General features: G+C 46.9%; 1 protein-coding gene and 1 long non-coding RNA gene across 4 annotated transcripts in view; both read right to left on the minus strand.

The window, feature by feature from the left end:
- Positions 1-5,059: 5,059 nt before the first annotated feature.
- On the minus strand, positions 5,060-9,490 carry LOC121001165. The gene is made up of 2 exons (XR_005778997.1): positions 6,370-9,490; positions 5,060-6,078 (listed from the first exon to the last, which is right to left on the minus strand). It is a non-coding gene; the product is annotated as an uncharacterized LOC121001165 (long non-coding RNA).
- A 201-nt stretch (positions 9,491-9,691) lies between these two features.
- Positions 9,692-22,218, minus strand: part of ZBTB44 (zinc finger and BTB domain containing 44) — a 41,702-nt gene continuing 29,175 nt past the window's right edge. Inside the window, exons 2-6 of one of the 3 annotated variants that reach the window (XM_040432138.1) lie at positions 21,505-21,551; positions 21,339-21,423; positions 20,959-21,122; positions 17,552-17,852; positions 9,692-11,803 (exon numbers count right to left, since the gene is read on the minus strand). In XM_040432138.1, coding sequence (XP_040288072.1) covers positions 11,512-11,803; positions 17,552-17,852; positions 20,959-21,122; positions 21,339-21,423; positions 21,505-21,508 — 846 coding nt within the window. In that variant the 5' untranslated portion in view covers positions 21,509-21,551 and the 3' untranslated portion in view covers positions 9,692-11,511. The remainder of the gene's footprint in view (positions 11,804-17,551; positions 17,853-20,958; positions 21,123-21,338; positions 21,424-21,504; positions 21,552-22,218) is intronic. The other 2 variants (XM_040432121.1, XM_040432130.1) reach the window with 2 other exon arrangements.

The following is a 22,218-nucleotide window of genomic DNA, read 5'->3' on the forward strand; positions in this document are numbered from 1 at the left end:
AGCTCAAAAGTGATCTTTATAGCGCCGCAGCGATTTTACGGTGTTTTTGCAGTGATCAGAAAAAAAACATTTCTGTCACTGCGGTGGCACAGACTGAACGCAAGTGTGCGCACAAGTTCAGGCCTGATCGGGAGAACACTGCATTTTTTGTAGAGCCTAAGGTGACCATAATGTACTGATATAGATCTGATTGCGATCAGTCTTGATCACTTACAGATACTATATAGTACTAGTGCTGATTAGCGACAGCGATGACACTAATCAGCGACTAATCAGTGACTGCGATGCGGTGGGTGCTAACTACCTAACAAGTGGCTAACTAACTGGCGGTGATAAGGGACCCTTAGGCCCCATTCACACGTCCGCAATTCTGTTCCGCATTTTGCGGAACGGAATTGCAGACCCATTCATTTCTATGGGGACAGACTTTGTCCCGCTCGGATCCAGAATTGCGGATCTGCACTTTCGTTCCGCAAAAATATAGAACATGTCCTATTCTTGTCCGCAATTGCGGACAAGAAAAGGCATTTTCTATATAGTTCTGGCAATGTGCGGATCCGCAAAATGCGGAAAGCACATTGCCGGTGTCCGTGTTTTGCGGATCCGCAAAACAAATACGGACGTCTGAATGGAGCCTTACAGGGGGGTGATCAGGGAGTCTATATTGGGTGATCAGGGGTTAATAAGTGACAGGGGGGGTGTAGTGTAGTGATTGGTGCTACTTACAGAGCTGCCTGTGTCCTCTGGTGGTCGATCCAAGCAAAAGGGACCACCAGAGGACCAGGTAGCAAGTATATCAGACGCTGTTAACAAAACAGCGTCTAATATACCTTTCTGGGGTTAAAAAAATCGCATCTACAGCCTGCCAGCGAATGATCGCCGCTGGCAGGCTGTAGATCAACTTGTTTACCTTGCGATCCTGTGAACACGCGCTCCTGTGTGTGTGCGTTCACAGGAAATCTCGGCTCACGCGAGATGGCGCGCCGATGCGTCAAGGAGGAATAACCCGGCCGCCCGCAGGACGCATCCCTGCGTTAGGCGGTCGGGAGGTGGTTAAAGGATAACTGTCGTATTTTTTTTTGAGTATTGGATTGTGGTGATTAATATCTCCTTGGTGGCCCTATTTCAACTTTTCACTGTGTATTCAATTACCCCTTAATTCCAAATTTTTGTTTCCTGTACTGCCTACTTTTACCTGTGCTTAAAATAGGGTTGCTAGGCATGGTCCGCCTATCTGATAGGTATCTTGATAGACGGAGCACGCAGCGTGCAGGCTCACATTACTGATAGCCAGGGACTGTAAGTAAATGATTAAAGCCAGGTCCTCCCCAGCAGCTGATAACAGTGCCTGGGCTGTGTGCACTTCTCCCTGTCCCTGCGCTTGGCAGACGCTCCCTCACTCAGCAGAGCTGGAGAATGCAGAGTTGAATCAGCGCAGACCAGGGAAGGGAGATCTGCCATCTGCTCAGTTTATAAATAAAAGCAACATGTGGTAAGAGGACCCCTTTGTGCTGCAGGAGATTTTAGGGGGGAGGGCTCTGGTTACTGACACTTTTGAGGGGCTATTGTTACTGGCTAGTGAGGGCAGGCAGGATTAGCCTCAGGGTGAGGGCAGTGGCGGCCATCTTAACTGAATAGTGACACGACACAACACCCATTCTGGGAATATATATTTTTGATACATTTTTGATGAATATGACCACCAAAATATGAAATTGCACAGAGAATACACTATATATTGATGCTTTTTGTGGTGCTATCCATTCAGAAACACTGTTAGACCCCACAATTGACAATTATACAAAAAACGCATGCAAAACGCAGTTCACACTGATGCGGTTTTGATGCGTTTTATCTCAAAATGATGTTCTGACCTTGCAGTCTTCATCCAGAACTGCTTTTTAAGTGTTTTTATACTGTACTATTTGTTGGGATGTTATATTTATTATTTTATGTAATTTAAGTATGTTTTAACATGAGTTATCAGCAATCAAAATCCACCCCACATATTGAGACAAGCACAAACGAACACAATTGTGGGTGTGACAACACCATTTAAAAAGAGTGAGAATCCACTCACTCGGTGGCCACTGAGGAAGGGGTGTAGACCCTGAAACGCGTCTGGTATCACGGAGTGAGCGTGGATTCAGAAAGAAGAGAAAGGAACAAAAAGCCAGAAGTTCCAAATATAAGAGATATATCTTCACCATATCTCTATTACGGAGCTACAGCCGGAGTCACAGTCGCATACCAGTGACGTCAGCTAAGCGCCAGCCCGGAACCCTAAGCTACCAGGTCACGTGGGAGGCCACGCTCGGCCACCTGGGGAATCAACGCTGCGGCCAGGCAGCAGGAAGGCGGGGTAAGACCGGGACACTACAAGCGGCGTGATATAGTAAGTAATCAAAGATTAGCTCCAGTATCTACTATATGTACGCACCTCTGTACATCTACAATACCGGACACTGGTATCTAATTGTTTCATTGGAATCAGCTACACTGCTCTAATAATATTGGCACCATTTTCTATTGGGACATTTGGTCATAGTACCATTACCACCGAGTCTCATTGGGACATTTATGCACGAAAGTGCTGACACTATACCTATTACTAATAGGACGGCTACAGGACTGTCACATATGGTTTCATGCTACTAGCGTGTCACGCATTGTAGTATTGCTGCATGTCATATATCATATGGAATTTGTCATATACGTGTAGTACCGCTTGTCATGCACTATAAGATTGCTGCATTATCATATGTAATTTTATGATTGTATTATATATTTTTAGGGGTTTGTTTTTAGAGTAATAAAATACTATGCTATCATCCATCTAGTGGTTCCCTTTTGAGTGTGCCCCCTCATTTTTCGTACACTGAATAGTGAGATTGCAGTTTTATGCAGACTGGTTGCTAAGGGCTGAATCTTATTAAATATGGGGTAAATCAGTGTAATAGTAACTGATTCTGGAATATCATGTTATTAGTAACTACATATATGAAAATTGAAATTAGGGTCTAAATGTGACAGTTATCCTTTAAAGAGTTTGTCACCACACTTTTCACTATTAAACAGGCTGATATTAGACATGTGCAAATGTCACCTGAATTTAAAGGGGTATTCCCATCACAGTGATCACTGTTAAATCTGTTAATGATTTGACATTGATAATTTTTGTAAATACATTTAATTACCCAATTCCCACCCTTTTTGAGAAAATAAGTCCCCTCTTACCTGATTGTTGTCTTTCGTCTCCCCTGGTTACGGCCACCTCTCCTGTCGAATCCCGTCGGGCCGCACTTGCGCAGAAGACTGGAAGTGAACCAGGAAGTGAACGTCGCGCTCAACGAAGCCAAGTATGAAAAGTGAAGATGGGAATACCCCCTGCTATTCCTTTTTCCCCCCGATTTTGTGCAATTATAACTTTTATTATATGCTAATTAGCCTCTAGGAGCAGGGGGAAGGGGGCGTTGCACCCGTTCAATATTCCGCGCAGGCGTAGTGAGGGAAGGACGCTCGCCAGCTGCTGGCTTCCTCACTGCACTTGCGCCGAATACATCGCAGTGAGGAAGCCGGCAAGCGTTCTTCCTTCACTGAGCCGAATACTGAACAGGACAGCGCAAGATTTCCCCGGCAGACAGGCCCGGCAGGAGGAGACCAACGTTGGCCTGGCCCTGTCAATAGAGTAAAAGGGAGTGGAAAGAGGTGGGTGAATGGAGCCTCTAGGAGCAGGTGCAACGCCCCCCCCCCCCCCCCCAGAGGCTAATTAGCATATAATAAAAGTTATAATTGCACAAAACGGAGGCACACTGAAAAAAAAGAATAGCAGAGTTAAATTCAGGCGACATTTACACATGTCTAATATCAGCCTGTTTAATTGTGAAAAGTGTGGTGACAGAAACCCTTTAAGTGCTGATCGGGAGACAGGAAAGCCAATTGTAGGGCTCATGCAGACGGCCGTTCCGTGCATTGGGGGGGCCGCAATTTGCAGTCTCCAATGCACAGGCATTATCCTTGTGGCTGCCACAGAGGGATGAAGACCCATTCAACTTGAATGGGTCCGTGATCCGTCCGCACCGCAAAAAAATAGAACACCTCCATTTCACATCGCACCTTCTGGATTGCGGAATGGGTCTGCATCCGTGATGTGGTGCACAAACGCCCGGTGCCCGTATATTACGGACCTGCTGTTTGCGGGCTGCAATACGGTAATGGCCGTCTGCATGAGCCCTCAGGCTGAGTTCAAATTATTGTTATTTTTCCATTTTTCAGATCCATCAGAAGAACAGAAAAATAAAGAAAAAAGTGATCCTGTAAAAAGCCAGCCAGAGGCATAATGGGTAATGTAACCTCCATGTCAGAGGGTAAAAAAAAGAGCTAAGATGGCAGACAACCCAAAAATGGCACATCAAATAAACCAAACTGGAGGATAATATGTGAAGTCAGTTTTCCTCTGCCGCAACAGCCTGTCGGATGGTTGTAACGCTGGTGTGAAACTAGCCTGAGCCCAAAAGTCACAAAGCCCTATTCTGCTACTTTTTTCAAACCAGAATTCCGAAGTGCTGGGCTTGATAAATATTCCCACTGTGCCTAAAAGTAGACTAGGCTGCACTATATTGGCAGTGTTCTTCATTGTCTGCGATTTGTCCTTTTCTATTCAGCTGTTAAAATTCGGTTTCTGACAAAGCTAGGCGACTTGTAAACAGCAAGTATTCGGGGATAAGAGCAGAGGAGGGGTAGTGGCAGATTTATTGGCCACCTAGCTTTCCTACAGTCGTGAACTGCAAATCTGACTGTGTTGTATTGCTGCATAACGGAGCAGATCACTCAAGAGTGAAAGCTGGGTGACTACCAATGGTGCCCATCATAGACGTGGTCATTCAGCTTTTTTGAACCAGATTGAGAGAAAAGTAAAGAATCTCTGACTTTCTTGCGTGATATTTTTTCTGTAATGGTTATCATCCCTCGTCGGGTCAGCAGCCTCAGGTCCTCCGGATCTTCATTGGACACAGAAAATGATGAATTATCCACAAAGAAGCAGTAGCCACAATCAGAAAACATTAATAATAATATATTTTAATGAAAAATCTTCGCATCATCATCATCAGGTTTCTATCCAAAGACACTCAAAACTAACATTATCTTTTTCTCTTTAATTTGACCTAAGACGGTGCCGGGCGAGAACCGAAGCTTTCATACACCAATTTTTTTTTTCTCCTTTTATTTTTGATTAAACAACCAGGCAGAATGTAGCCGACACATCGTCCTTGTGGATCCCACAAGCTTGGATTCCATGTAGCTATACAGAGTATATACATTACACAAGAGGGGCGGAGCCAAGTGCACAATCCCACCCCCCACACCAATTTATCCTACAGGATAAATGACAGATGAGGGGATGAGAGGGAACTTCCAAGACTCTTCTCCTCCAAGTCTCCTCCTCTGGTTATCATATGCTGCATTTTTCTGACTAGAAGATTTCTACTGAATGTTGGTGCATTAAATGAACATGTTTCTCTTTATTTATAATGAGAAAAATGGAGAAACTACATTTTTCTACATTCGGTATCTACAACACAGATACACTAGGTGGGATCTGAATCCATTAAAGGGAGTCTTTCACCTAAAATCACCATTCTAGAACACTAACATCAGGATCTCCATTACATTCCCCATATTAGAATGCTACCTTCCATATTGCTGTCCATCGCCTATTTTCTCAGAAAAATGCTTTTATTCAATATGTTAATTAGCTTCTATAGGTCCCCAGGGGCGGCGTTCATGTGGCCGGTGCCTAGGCCCCTCGGTGCTTTTCACACAAAACCCCTCCCCTTTCACCCCTCTGGCCCGCCCTAGGTTCTTCTGATTACATCCTCCTCTTAGTGAGAAATCCAGCTCCGTTCAACAGATTCGCCGCGCCTGCGCGCTTCATTGCCCATTATGGGCAGAGGCACAAGGCTGGCTAGATCGGGATGTACGGGCCGGCGCGCTCTTGTAGCATTCTAATATGGGGAATGTAATGGAGATCCTGATGTTAGTGTTCTATAACACTATTAGTCTTAGGTGAAAGACTCCCTTTAACTCGGGGCAGCACTTTTTCTGCCCAACCCCTTCCCTAGTGTCCTCCCAGTCAGTGCAGACTGGGAATTCCCACAAAACAGCATATTTAGAGGGTATCGAAAACAAGGAGGTGACATGGGTCCTTACAAATCATTGCATGATTAATGAGGGGGATTGTCATCCCTCATCTGCCAGCAAAGTGCGCTTCAACCCAGAAAAGGTTGTGCGAGATAAAGGACCTGCGGATGTTGACCCCTCTAAGCAATGGCAGCTACAAGATGATCTTATATTCCTGGCCATCTGTACCCCCTAAACCAGTGACCTGCAACCTCAGTATGCTTTACATCCACAGGCTGCCTGGGGATGTTGGTAGTTCTAGTTTTACAAGAGCTGGAAAGCCAATGGTTGCAGACCACTGATGTACACTATTCTCCAGAGGGAACACTTGTGGTAGCTCCTACAACTAGATTTATTTTAGTGGGTGCATATGATATTATCACCTCCCCAATAATAACTGATCTCATAGATGCCCTCATTTGACAAGGAGCATTACTTATTGAGGGATGGCCCTTTAACACAAGACAGACTTAATAATGACACGTGAATGCTTTCCTCCAGGGGCCACAATTGCTTCTCCCACTTTAGAGAAGGGGCGGGATTTTGGCATTTGGCTCCACCCCCTCTCAGACATTGGGAAACATCAAAAGCGTACAGCTACAGGCTCAAAAAACAGATCAGAAAAGAAAAAAAGGACAACAAAATTAACAACCGTGACCTTCACACTGAATACAAGAACTGTAGAAATAATTGTAACATTTCCAAAACGGCACTTGTTTTCCAAAAATGGGCACAAAAATAGATATTGTCGCCACCAAGAACAATGGGGTACTATAAAAATGTTAAAAGCCAGATACAAGTATATAAAATGTGTCAATTCTCTTTAAACATTGTATATATTTAAAACAAAAAGAAAGCAATCCTCGCCAACAGGTTAATATACATGCTAGGTGTAAGATACGTTCAGGGAAGGGGACCCTACAACTGAATTGTGTACGTCATATATTAGGACAGATCATCAAGTAGAATGGAATTTCCAATGTCCAGAAAGCAGGGGCATGGTCAGAGCGCACCCCAGTGTTGCGTCTCAGCACCCGACCCCTTACCCCAGGGTGCTGTACGCAAACAGCTTTAAGACAGAATACAGGTTCTTAGGGTTAGAGGGCAGCAGACCGGTAAACGGATGTGGTGGAGGATTGTGCTGAGTGGATGACGGTGCCAGGACTCGCAATCAGTCATATATATGTATTATATAGCCTACGGTAGAGCAGTGATTGGCAGTACAATAGAGGACCCTGCACAGTCAGAAAATACCACTCAAAAGGGGGCTGCCCAGGACTGTTATAAGTCAATCTATATCACCAAAGGGAGGATATATCCCCATAACCATCCTCGTCCCCTGCTGACATCCGGAGACTGCACCGCGGTCATGTCCAGACATTGTCACTGTGCAACATCTGGGTGTCAGGGTAGGGAGGTGGGTGTTGATATACATCAGATTAGGGGACCTCCATTCTCTTCTACCATATTCTATCATGATCACTGACTGACTGTGCCATACCATCAGACCGCTTTGTGTCCCAGGCCCCTGTAATGCTGGTTACACCCATCCTGATAATGCTATACCTTAGGTACCAGGCGCCTAATAAAGAGGGGAATCCATGATCACATATTTAACACTGAGCGGGAACCGTTATATGTGACCTCTATACTGGACTTGGGTCATTGCTGGATCTCAGGATCAGGGACAGTTAAGGTCTGGGGCTGATACCAAACCTGCTGATTTAGGGGGAGGTGGGTATAAGCAGATAACCATTTCCTGCTGGGAGTTGCGCTTAAAGGAAGGGGGGATGGGGATTGTGCGATCATACATGTTGTGCTGTTTAATTTGGCGGTCTTCGTCGCAAGGAAAACTAGTGAATAAACGTAGCCCCTATCATCAGAGATGCTGCACTGTCACTTGATCATCACCCCAAGACAGACCCTGAAGGAAACTCTCCCCAATGTGCAATTTGTAAGTGAAGGACATCTGTCCACTGTTTGCTTATAGCTACAGCGCCATACTAGGCTGAAAACATCTGCCTTGATTTCTCACTATTGATTTGGGCATGCTAGGAGTTGCAGTTCCCCACAGCTGCAGACCACTGCACTAAAGTCCGTGTAGATGATATCTGAATTAGTGGCGGCCAGCCACTTTTTGCTGCTAATCCAGTGGCCGATAGCTACGGTGATTTGCTGCTCAGTGTAACAGGCATCATTCCCTTACAGGAGCTCTACATCATAGTACCTTCCATGTGAAAGTGCTTCCATATAGTACCGGTAGACTGTGCACACACCATTCACAGAGTTTTACCTGCATGAAAGTGGCATCACGGTAAAATTACTAGATTAAAATACTGCTGCGATGTGCAGCAGGTCAGAAAGCATGACACTCAGGCCTTTCACATTCATGTTAAAACAGATCCGGCAGGCTGTTCCGTGTGAGGGGCAGCCGGATGAAAACGGCTGCATGCAGCGGTATTAGTCCAGCCGCCCCTCGGCATATTTGCTGGATTGCGGTCGGATCTCCGTCGTTCCTCATTATGGTAAATGGGGCCGGACGGAACCTCGGTAGCGCCCAATATTCACAGATCCGGCAGGCGGTTCACAGCCGGACAGCCTGCCGGATCAGTTTTAACACAAACACGAAACTTGCCTAAGTCTCACAGACTCTAGAAGTCTATGATGTGACTCACCCTGTGACATGGTTTTCTGTAGCATCTGTTACGTTTTATGTGTGGTGTGGTCTGAGCGGTACATAGCTGTACGCAACAGTCACACTTCCTGGTAAAGGTGGGGACTACAGCAATGGACTAACCTTCCGAGAACTGCTTCAAATGAAAACCAATCACGGTTTTAATGATGAGGTTCTGCCGACTGAAGCCAATGAGAATAATCCACAACAATAATCGAACATTCAACCGTGAATCAATGCAGCCAGTGACCCGTGCACATCCCCTCAGGAGGCCGACAGGCAGAGTTCTTACAGTGTAGTTACCGCTTGATTACAACATCCTCTGTAAAGAAACGACTGTCTCTAAAAAACTGGAAAGCGGCAAAACCCACAGCTACAGCTATAATGGGCCGCACCCAACCATGTGAACTAGGACAATTTGCACAAACCCCACACGCTGTTTATTGGCATCATGACTAGGTGTTGCAGGATCTCAGGGGTGTACCTGTCTGCCAAATCCTCCCATCCACTGACATGTTAGGCTACTTTCACACTGGCGGTTTGGCTTTCCATTTGTGAGATCCATTCAGGGCTCTCACAAGCGGTCTGAAACGTATCAGTTTTGTCCTAATGCATTCTGAATGGAAAAGGATCCGCTCAGAATGCATCAGTTTGCCTCCGTTCCATTTCCATTCCGCTTTGGAGAAGGACACCAAAACGCTGCCTGCAGCGTTTTGGTGTCCGTCTAATGAAACTGAGCCAAACGGATCCGTCCCCATTGACTTTATTATGACACAACAGAAAACCAATCCGTCCTCCACTGACTTTCCATGGTGTTCAAGACGGATCAGTCTTGGCTATGTGGATAATACAAACGGATCCGTTCTGAACGGATGCAGACGGTTGTATTATCTGAACGGATCCGTCTGTGCAGATCCATGACGGATCCGCACCAAACGCCAGTGTGAAAGTAGCCTTACTTATAATAGTAGAAATCAATCCACAAACACTTGAACCCCTGCCAGCAAAAGAGACGAAAACCAGGATGGGAAGGAGCCGACTCCACAGTCACTGAATGCAGTAAACCATGCCACTAACCCATGGCCCCAACACTAATATAGATGGGTCCTGGTCTCTCATCCATAAACCATAACAATTAGAGATGAATGACTTCCCCCCTCCCTCTGACTCCACAGGACTCAATGGGAGGATTTATTGGTCTATTATCAGCTACCAAGTGACAATTACCACAAGGCTTCAACCCTGGTGTAACATCTAGGAACTGGTGAACAGACTGTGCCCTACATAGTGGAGTGCTCTCAGATGGACAGACCAGGTCTCCGATCCAGTTTCCACCCCGTCTCCCAATGCTCTGTGCACCGTTATGAGCAAAAACTAAATTGGCAGCCTGGTCCCTGCGGACATTTACACAGCATTTTGCCCGAGAAGTCGTCCTCCATACGACAGGCCCTGATCTTACACTTTAAAAAAGTAGCTGGTATCTGCTGGTGGCTTTCCCTGAGCAGAAATTCCTTATTCTTTCCTCACTCACTGTCATCGTATGCAATGTGCCAAAGGCTGCCTCCAGCCGATGACAACAAAGGCTGTGCCGGCCAATACTACGGGTCTTATGATTTCCATGTGGAGCAGAAAAGCCCTAAAGCTGGGATTTCCGCTCCGGTAAGGCTTAAAATAAAAATAAAACACATAATGATAATAGAGTAAACACCTATAAAGTAGTAAAGTTACAAGTTCCAGGTATAATAAAAAGGTTAGTAAATAAAGAGCAAACTGGGTCATATCGTTACCTATAGCAACAGCAGCCGAACTATCAAATATTAACCAATCAAAACTTAGCTTAGTGCAGGTCGTCTATACCTTGTGCTTACCGACTTCAGCTGAACCGTAGGATTAGGTCGGTCAGCCTAAACGTCTTTACAGCTCTTACAGAGGTGATGGATCAGGAGATGATCTGTACAATTTACGTTGCTGGTGAACACATTTGGTCAAAGAATTTCTAAAATGAACACAAAGGTTAAGCTTGGACAATGGAGATAAATTGTCTGTACCAGTGCAGCGACGTCCCACCGAGACAATACAGGTCACTCCTCACATCAAAAAAAGAGAATCAAACACTCCAATCATAGAACACAATTACATTAAAAATTTCAAGCTTCCTATGATGAAGAGAAAGTTCTGTAGTTCTCAGGAACAGTGAATTCCTGCTGCACGCACCTCCGGTGACTGTCCTGCGGGCCTGTTTCTATGATCAGACCACCACGTGGCACCAGGGGTGGGGGAGGAGTTACTGGCAGTCGCATCATCCTGCACCACTGGCTCAATGGTGACATGTGTGATAGTGTCGTAAAAGGACATCAACCAGCAACGTGCAGGGTGTAATCCAGGTAAGGGCACACAGACATAAACAAATGCAAAGGCTCCTCCTGTTAGAGGACAAGCAGCGGATTCCAGGTTTCTGCCTGCCGTGGAAGCAGATGCCCTCCCTGCATTGTCCTTTGGGGGCCTCATTTACTTTCATCAGAAAAGGAAATGTAAAGAGAACTAGAACTGACCAAACACAGGCATTTCCCCAAAAAAAGAATAAAAGATAAAAAAAAAAATGAAGAAATGTGCATTGGCTGAAGTCCGGGTGCAGGGCGGCTGCTTCTAGGTATCAACTATTCCACAGCAATGGAAGCCACCTCTGTTTTAGGGGTGTCATCTCGGCTGGTTTCTTCCAAGGGGGTAGCCTTTGCAGGCTCGGTCACTTCCTCTTCATCTCCCTCTTTCTCTGCAAGGCCGCTCAAGGAGCCCAGTGGGAATGTGCTCTCACAGTTCTGAGTGGAGGAGACCTGGGAGATGACAGGCATTTGGACAGAGGAGTTGCTTTCAAAGCCGTGTTCTGCCAGCTCATACTGCCCAAGAGCCTCTTCCTGCTCCTGACTCAGGTAATCCGGGACTAGGAAATCGCTGGGGAGAAAAAGACAGACAATCTTACCATGGAAACTAACAGGAGCATGGGCCCATACCCAACAACAGACAGAGGAGGGGGGTCAAATGTCACAGTTTAGTGGCAGGAGGAAAGCAGAGCCAAGATTTGTGTGAAGCCACTGAAATGCGACATGTGAATCCATCCTGACCTGTATATTCCTCAGCCCCTAGGTAATATTTACAGATCTGGAAATGGGAAATTGCTGCTCTTCACTCATGTCAGGGTCAGCGAGAGTAGTGGCTTCTGACAACCACATCCTCCGATGAGTAGACAGTAAGGGTGGGAGGCTGTGCAGGAAAATACAAGATTAAGGCCTCCTGCACACGAACATGTGCGCCCCGTGGCCGTGCTGCGGCCCGCAAAATGCGGGTCGCAATGCACGAACACCGTCCGTGGGGCAGCCGCAGAGGATCGCGGACCCATTCACTTTAATGGGTCCGCGATCCAGCCGTTCCGAAAAAAGATAGGACATGATCTATCTTTTTGTGGAACGGAAGTACAGGACGAAACCCCACGGAAGCACTCTGTAGTGCTTCCTTCCATTCCGTTCTTCCGTTCCGCATCTCCGGATTTGCGGAATGCACACGGAACGGTGCCTGTGTATTGCGGGTCCGCAAATGCGGTCCGCAATACGGCAACGGGACACTGCGGTCGTGTGCAGGAGGCCTAAAGGTCTCTTCACGCGGGCTGACGATCGGGTTAATTATCGGGAAGAAGCATTCCTAGGAACACTCGCTCACGATAATTGCAAAGCTGTCGTTGATCATTGAATGTGGGCACTAAAATCGTCATTTCTGGAAGATCATTCTTTATAAACAATGAGTCTGTATGGGGAAGAGAGATTGCAGTAGTATGGTGATACCAGCAGAGAAGACTGCTGCATGTAAATGCAGCTCACACCTCCATACACAATCAGGCAATTATTTGGAACGACCGGTTCATCCTGATAATTGCCTGCACAATCGGCACGTGTAATGGGGCCTTAACTTCTGACATCTGATCATTTATCTATAACCCTTTCTGCCAAGTTCCACAGCAAAGAGAAGAAAGGAAGCCAACATCTCAAGGAGGCACAAAGCAAGAAACGAGGTGGACTCATGAAGAGAAAGAATTGTGAAAATCAGGCAGAAATGTGCATTGACACCTGAAAATCACAAAGAATGACTGACAGTGGTAATGACCTAGGATTAAATGAGAATAGCCAGAAGAAACTGATAAGTAAACCTACAGTGAACAAGAAAAATCGGAGATGATTTCTGTCTTTTCCTTCTGTGCTGACATCTGATGGCTTGACGTTACAGCCCAAAATCCGAGGTTGCACTACTGAGATTTTGAATACATCGCTACCTACGTAGAAATAAATGTCACACAGGATGTAGATGTAAATGGGGAATGCTGACTTGTATCTAGTCAAGGTCACTAAGACATTAAATTCAGTAGGGGACTGGTTATCGTCAGATTCTCTCAGATGTGCAGCCTCAGGCTTTGGACCTAAGACTTCAAGTAATAAGATCTCAGCACAGACGGAAGAAATTAAAGAGGACCTTTGATCGGTCCAAACATTGTAAGATAACTATCAGGCTGTGTAGAGCGGTGCCCCGGGATCTTACTGCACTTACTATTATTCCGGGGTGCCGCTCCGTTCTCCTGGTATTTTCGCTGACTTGGTTATACTGGGAGGAGTCTGCCCTGTTTCTCCCTGGGCGTCTCCTTCTCCCAGGCTGTAGCGCTGGCCAATCGCAGCGCAGAGCTCACAGCCTGGGAGTTTTTTTTCTCCCTGGCTGTGAGCTCTGCGCTGTGATTGGACAGTGCTACAGCCTGGGAGAAGGAGACGCCCAGGGAGAAACAGGGCAGACTCCTCCCAGTATAACCAAGTCAGCGAAAATACCGGGGGACATAGCGGGAGAACGGAGCGGCGCCCCGGAATAATAGTAAGTGCTGTGAGATCCCGGGGCGCCGCTCTACACAGCCTGATAATCTTCTTACAATGTTTGGACCGATGACCGGTCCTGTTTAAAGCAACCCTCTGGTTCCACTAAAAATATTCACCTTAACTTGGGAATGAACAAAACACATATATGATGACCTGCTTTTCATCTTTTTAGCTGCAGATCTGCCAATCCACAGGCTCCTCATTTGACACCAAAAACTTCTCAGACTATCCAAGACATTCACGGCTTGTCTAGGCCTGTTCTTGGATTGGCTAGAACTGTTCACATGAGCAGTGCTGGCCAATCCAGAGGCAGCAGGAAGTGTCTTGGACTACAAGATGCAAAGTATGCATCAGGCAGTCTGAGAAATGGTGCGGCTATCTTGGATGGCAAAAGTGGAGCCTGGGGATTGAAGGATCTGCAGCTAAAAAGAAGGAAAGGAGCACACCATGTACATGTTCTGCTCATTCCCCAGTTAGGCCTCATGCACACGACCGTTGTGTGCATCCGTGTCCGTTCCGTCATTTTTCACAGTTTAGCGGAGGTCCCATTCATTTCAATGGAGCTGTGAAAAAAACCTGATAGTCCTCCGTTTTTCTCCGCGTCCGTGATTCCAGTCCACTTAAAAAAATATAACCTGTCCTATTCTTGTCAGTGGAAAACGGAGGACGGACCCATTCAAGTCAATGGGTCCGTCAAAAAAAACGGATGCACAACTGGTATGTCATCAGTGTCCGTTTTTTTTCTACAACACCATGGTGCAATAAAATTCCACTTTTCATTAACCTTCCTTTTTCCCCCCTGTCAGACAAGGAAGGACACAAGGAAACACAACTGAAGCAAAATCGGACACGGACCACTGAAGCCAAATCACTGACAGTGAAAAAACACTGTCGTGTGCATGAGGCCTAACCATGACTCTTCTCAAGTAGATTTGACTCTTTTTAGGGCCTGGGCTGCAATAATTATGATGCTGGTTCTCCGCAACCACATACTTTTAACTCATAAATGACACACTTCTTAAATCAGCATTTCTGTCACTATTTTATATTGTCCTCAGTGAGGGCAGTATAAAATAGTATGACAGGTTCCCTTTAAGGCACATTTTTTTTCTTGAACTGAAGGGTTGCTTTAAAAAAAAAAAAAAAAAAAAAAAAAAAAACATTTTTAACATTCAGTAAAGGAAGTCTTATAGATTCCTTCTAGTTGTTCTCCTTTAATTACAAAGGTCAAACTAGCCCCCTCGCCCAGACAAAGTGACAGTGATGATAAAATGCAGAGGAACAGTAATCCATGTTAATGAATGGTCATACATTTACTGCCTGCACTTATCTGACACCATCCAGTGTCACTACACATCTTATAGAGGAGTGTTGTCAGAGATCCTCGTGGAAGGAGTGGCTCTGACAACTGCTGGTCTTTTAAAGGAGTCGTTCACCTTGGCGACTTCTGCTTCCACAGTAACCCTGGCTAGCATCCTAGGATAAAACACTCATGCCCTCCCCTGTGTCTGTGAGGGCAAATTAAGCTACAGGATCCTCAAAAGGACCTGGAATCTCACTTAGAGGTGAAGCATTTAAAGTGTAAATGTAAAATATTAAGAAATGAGGTAAAGCAAAGAATCAGCAAAATATGAAAATATTTAAATGAAATCAGACAAGCAAGCGTCTGGCGGAGCCCAAGGACATACCAAACTCCAAGCTAATGAGCTGTAGCATTCTGTAAAGAAGATGCTCTACTGAAAGTGACAAAAGTCTAGAGCACTGACCCATTGTTTTTTTGGAATCGTTAAGCCTGTATTACACCAGGCGATTGTCAGGCTGATCATCGCTAACAATTGCATGTAGGAATCGCTCGTTAGCGATGATCTGGCAGTGTAATACTGCCGCCGATTACCCGATGTACGAACAAACGCTCGATCATCGGGCAATCGGATTCTTTCAGCAGGTTTAATAATCATTGCTTTGGCAGATCGTGGTGTCTAATCAAGTTCTGCTGCCGACAAACAATGATTCAGTATAGGGACAAGCAATGGCATTAGCGATCCGATACCACGGAGGAGACTGATGTGGTCTCTTCCGCTGACGAGCAGGCGATTGCCGGGAAGGAACCGTTCCTCATCCCATAGAGTTATACAGACCTTAGACTCCCCCAATGCTGTTGTCAGACATGTTAGAATGTACATTTAGGAAGATACAAGTGATGACTGAACCCTGACCCTGATGAAAGAACAGGACGGAGGAATGTCCTCTGCTCACCTTACCACCCCCCTCCATAGCAACGCTGGGTGATCTGCTAGTAAATCTCCCCCTAAATGGAGCCAGTTCTAACAAGTTTATACACACAATCTTACAATCCACCGAGGGAAAAACAAGGTCCCACATCCCATTGGTTTTGCCAGCAAATAACTCGGCCTGAGAGCTTCTGAGAATTTGGATGTGTGACATACAGCAGAAGAAAAGATTTCTGGTAGTAAAACCGTTGCGGAGGACAGAGCGTCTCTCGGCAGGAGGAAAGCAGGTCCACACATTATATTGTGGGAAGAAATTCACAGAACTAGACTGAACGATAGAGACACTGATCCACGTGGACATCTTCATGTGTATTCTAAGGATTCAGAGTGTGTGTGAGAGGGTGGCCACGACTCAACTGGTCATTACTACAACCATTTGCTCCAAATTTGCACTAATAATGCTGAGCAGTGATGACCAGCGAACACATGCGGGCTGCCATCTTGACTCACAAGTCCGGCGATGCACAGGTAAGCCCTTACCTGTGCCGCGAGCCGATCTGAAACAAATGCAGTCAGTTCCAAGAACAGCCGCCGGGGGCCTTCATCTCTGAACTGCCTGCTCCCGGTGACCGCATTTGTTTCAGACCGGCTCGCGGCACAGGTAAGGGCTTACCTGTGCATCGCCGGACTTGTGAGTCAAGATGGCAGCCCGCATGTGTTCGCTGGTCATCACTGATGCTGAGCACCCACCAAAGCATGACTAGGCTGTGGGCTCAAAATAATGCACACACTAAATATACATGTGGAGCCCCTGCTAACCAATCCAACCCTTCACATGTGACATGAGGGTTAAACTTTCTAGCCTTCCTGCTCCTTTGAGTCAAAGGATGGGTAGATGCCAACGGGTCAGTCTATTAAGTGCTGCCAGCTAACCTGAAGAGCATCCAGTCCATTGTGGGTTTTAGAGTTTACTAAAGGAATTCTGCTAGGTTTTCAAGTTATCACCCTAACCACAGGATAGAGGATAACTAACAGATTGGTGGAGGTTCGAGTGCTGGGACCCCCACCAATCTCAAGAATGGGGAGCCCATTCTCCCATCCTGTTGGAGCAGCAGGTCAAGCAGGCGCCCTGCCACTCCATCCATTCTCTATAATGTGGAGCAGCAGGTTCTTATGAGCAATTTGAAGGCTAATCATAAAATACCCCTGGTGCTGTGATTCCTCATACATAAATATATTTTAACTCTTCTGTATAAATGAGAAACTTCCCAGGAATGAATCAGGCACATTAATTTCAGTATTAGCAAATTCTCTCTTCAGGAATCTATAATAATTAATCAAATTGGAACATTTTGTATGTGACTGATCCCTGAAGAGGTGGACAGGGTCAATAATACCCAAGTTTACTCCTCACCCATCCCCGAGACTGGAGCGCTACTAACGGTAGGCCGGCTCACATAGAGATCTACTATCCGCTGCTGCTGGATGTGGAGAAGCTGCTGTGTGGAGGAATATTCGGTTATTTATGCTGGTGTCTGCTGGCTTCTTGCTGTGCACCTCACCTGCTCTGGAAGTAGTTTGCTAGCTCTGACGCTTCGTGGTTCAGGCTCCTCAGGTGCACGATTAAATTTCCAGAGTTGGTAAACATGGCGCCGCATGTTTTGCACTCGTATATCCGAGGCTTGCGGATAATGTGCCGGGAAACCCGCATGTGGTGTTTGTATTCCCCGAAGGAAGTGAATGTGGCACTACATATCTGGCACCGGAAACAGCGTTTACCTTCGTGTTTCAGCCGATGCATCTTTAAGGAGTAAGCCCGAGTGAATTTTTTCCCACAGCGATCACACTGAAATGGTTTAATTCCTAGGATAGAGAGAAGGAGGCGATCAACACGACTCTAGAATAAATAGACACTTTACAGCTGATGGGTCTACTGCTCTCGGTTAGCCGCTTTCCCATCACTGATAATCTGTATTGTAATATATCTCACTTAATAATAACATCTTAGTTAATATTCTGTGCCATTTTCTATATTCCATAGGGTATGCTGTCCTCGCAGAGGTCCTATCCATAAAATGGCTGCTGATGGAGGATCATGTGACCAGGCAAATCACTACGTTTCCTCAGCAGCCATCCTAGAGAGAGGACCTCTAGGCAAACAGCACAGAAGATTTACCTAACATGGCACAGATATCAACAAAAGCTATATTAGTACAGTAGGTGTTTGTGATATTGTGCTTTTAGCACGACAGCGTCGCGCTGATACTCGGCGACATGGTGCCGAGATCTCGCACTCACTGGAATAGTGACAGCACATCCCAGCAAGCGCGTCATAGAAGCGACGGGAGATCCGACTTGGATTCCCGCCAATTCTACACGTGTGCGGCGTTTGTTATGAATCCTGAGGGGGAAGTCCCCGCCGGATTTTAAATAAAAATCCGGCATGGGTCCCCACCTCAGGAGCATACCGGGCCCTTAGGTCTGTTATGGGTTGTAAGGAGAGCCCCCCCTACGCCGAAAAAAACGGCGTAGGGGGTCCCCCTACAATCCATACCAGACCCGTATCCAAAGCACGCTACCCGGCCAGCCAGGAAGGGAGTGGGGACGAGCGAGCGCCCCCCCCCCCTCCTGAGCCGTACCAGGCTGCATGCCCTCAACATGGGGGGGTTGGGTGCTCTGGGGCAGGGGGCGCACTGCGGCCCCCCCACCTCAGAGCACCCTGTCCCCATGTTGATGAGGACAGGGCCCCTTCCCGACAACCCTGGCCGTTGGTTGTCGGGGTATGCGGGCGGGAGGCTTATCGGAATTTGGGAGCCCCCTTTAATAAGGGGGCCCCCAGATACCGGCCCCCCACCCTAAGTGAATGAGTATGGGGTACATCGTACCCCTACCCATTCACCTGCAAGAAAAGTGGTAAAAACACAAATAAACCACACAGTGTATTAAAATATTTTATTTTTCTGCTCCGGAGGCCGCCCCCTGTCTTCTTTATTAGCTCTTTTACCAGGGGGGGCTCTTCTTCTTCCGCTATCCCGACGGGTCTTCTCCGCTATCCGGGGGGTCTTCTCAACTCTCCGGGGTTCTCCTTCTGTCTTCGCCGCTCTCCGTTGTTGACTCGGCGCACCCCGGTTCTTCGTCTCGCGAGATCTCGGATTTTAAATAAAAATTTAGCGAGACGAAGAACCGGGGTGCGCCGAGTCAACAACGGAGAGCGGCGAAGACAGAAGGAGAACCCCGGTTCTTCGTCTCGCTAAATTTTTATTTAAAATCCGAGATCTCGCGAGACGAAGAACCGGGGTGGGCCGAGTCAACAACGGAGAGCGGCGAAGACAGAAGGAGAACCCCGGAGAGTTGAGAAGACCCCCCGGATAGCGGAGAAGACCCGTCGGGATAGCGGAAGAAGAAGAGCCCCCCCTGGTAAAAGAGCTAATAAAGAAGACAGGGGGCGGCCTCCGCAGCAGAAAAATAAAATATTTTAATACACTGTGTGGTTTATTTGTGTTTTTACCACTTTTCTTGCAGGTGAATGGGTAGGGGTACGATGTACCCCATACTCATTCACTTAGGGTGGGGGGCCGGTATCTGGGGGCCCCCTTATTAAAGGGGGCTCCCAGATTCCGATAAGCCTCCCACCCGCATACCCCGACAACCAACGGCCAGGGTTGTCGGGAAGGGGCCCTGTCCTCATCAACATGGGGACAGGGTGCTCTGAGGTGGGGGGGCCGCAGTGCGCCCCCTGCCCCAGAGCACCCAACCCCCCCATGTTGAGGGCATGCAGCCTGGTACGGCTCAGGAGGGGGGGGGGGGGGGCGCTCGCTCGTCCCCACTCCCTTCCTGGCTGGCCGGGTAGCGTGCTTTGGATACGGGTCTGGTATGGATTGTAGGGGGACCCCCTACGCCGTTTTTTTCGGCGTAGGGGGGGCTCTCCTTACAACCCATAACAGACCTAAGGGCCCGGTATGCTCCTGAGGGGGGGACCCATGCCGGATTTTTATTTAAAATCCGGCGGGGACTTCCCCCTCAGAATTCATAACAAACGCCGCACACGTGTAGAATTGGCGGGAATCCAAGTCGGATCTCCCGTCGCTTCTATGACGGCTCTGTCTCCATCGCGGCAAGCCAGCTCGGCGCTGGCTCCCGCGATGGGGCTCGTAGGTGCTCAATCTCGCCGAGAAAGAGAGCGAGATTGACACAAAATCGGGTTCACCTACTGTAGGGGCCATCTAAGTAATCTTACATACACATTGGTCAACGGTAGCCAGAAAATGGCCAACCCCTTTAAGCTGAGTATACCTATAATGTCCTTCTGGTGAAATGAGTTCTGACTTCCTACCTAGCACTGGTGTGTGAGTACTGGCCACATCAATCACTATACCATAGGTGAAATGGTGCTAAACACGTCTTACTTATTGCTCTACATCATTCTACATCCATGTAAATGCAGGTGAGCCATGTCCCAGCTCCTTAGGGCCAGATTCAGGATATTATTGGTGTTGGGAGTCTGCTTGTGGTCAGACTGTGCAGTGATGTGGAATTGGACATGACAGCTGCACAATCGCAGTCAGCGCCTACGCACTCCGAGTGACTAGCGATCAGGTGATCACCAATAGGACCGGTCAATTGTTGATGTCACCGGGAGGATGATCCACCTTGATGATGTAATCATTATATACTATATATATATATATATATATATATATATATATATATATATATATATATATACATATACACACACACACACATACACCATTGGATGTTTATGTATGCTTGAAAAATCTATGTCAGCCGAAATGCCGCACTTGCTTTTGCAGAATCCCGGGGCTCTTTTGCTACTTGGCCTACCTCATCTGTGTCTGTGGCCAGATGAACAAGTAAAGAAGAGATCTGTACAGAGATGGGAACTTTACAATGATATAATGAAGATGGTGACAGACACACAGCACTTCGTCAGCGTCTGCAAACTAACCAGAATGTATGAGCATGTGCTGCTTCAGGTTCTGGATCCTGGTGAAGCGCACTCCGCAGGTTGGGCACTGGAAAGGTCTGTCGGGGCCATTGGGACTTGGCCGCTCTGTGCTGCTTGTGGAAGGAGTCAGGTACAGCTGGTAGGGATACTGGACATTCTCCAGTCTAATGAAGAAAACAAGAGCATCAGACTCACAGATATGGACCGGAGGTTAGTGTAAGAATAATATAACTGATGGTAGACAAGTTCTGTCAGGATAATTAGGGTCTCTTTACTGGTCTGTTATGGACTCCAGGGGTTAAAGTCACCAACTGATTGAACTTTACATCCTCCTCTTACTCTATATGCTACTGTAACCATATTATTTAGGAGCCACTTACCTGTCATCATCATCTGCATGGACATTGCTGCTGGCCGTCCCCTGAAGTGTGGGTAGACCCTCCCCGACGCCCTCATCGATGGAGCCTGGATAACAATAGGCACAGAAGACTGGTTATGATCAATCCAATCAGGAACCAGACATAACACAAGAGGCACATCACTCACCCATCACATGTATTTACGCTTACTGGGGTCCCCGCCGTTATCCCTTTCTACATAGGAGGGGAAACAAATGCGGCAAATCATCCATCAAACAACAATAATAAAGGGTATCCCCATCTTAGGAAGTGAGGGGTCCAACAACTGGGACCCAAATGGTAAAAGTTCCTCTGAACATACAAGCTGTGCTGCTGCCCCTTTAGGGCTCATGCACACAAACTTATTTTTCTTCCATTTCCGTTACAGTTTTTTTACAGGTCCATATGCAGAAACATTCATTTCAATGGGGCTTGGAAAAAAAACAACTTAAATGACTCTTTCTGTTTTGCGGACAAGGACAGGCATTGTTACAATGGATCCGACAGATGTCACACAGATGACGTTTATTCGTGGATCCGTTTTTTTGCAAACCGCAAAATACATACGGTTGTGTGCATGAGCCCTTGGACTGAGGATCATGGGGGTCCCAGCAGTCAGACCTTCATTGTTCAGGATGTGATGACATATTGTGGTGACATCACTAGTGACATTCTAGTGAGAAAACCTATTAAAAGAATCCAGACTTAGGGCTTGTTCACACGACCATGTGCTGCCCGTGCTGTGGACCGCAAATTGACCGTGCGCACAGACCGTCCGTTCAGTTCTTTTTGCGGTGCGGAGGCACGGAACGGAACCTACGAAAGCACTCCGTAGGGTTCCGTGGTTCAGTTCCGTACCTTC

The sequence above is a fragment of the Bufo bufo genome, chromosome 1 (assembly GCF_905171765.1).
Source record: "Bufo bufo chromosome 1, aBufBuf1.1, whole genome shotgun sequence".
Lineage (NCBI taxonomy): Eukaryota > Metazoa > Chordata > Amphibia > Anura > Bufonidae > Bufo > Bufo bufo.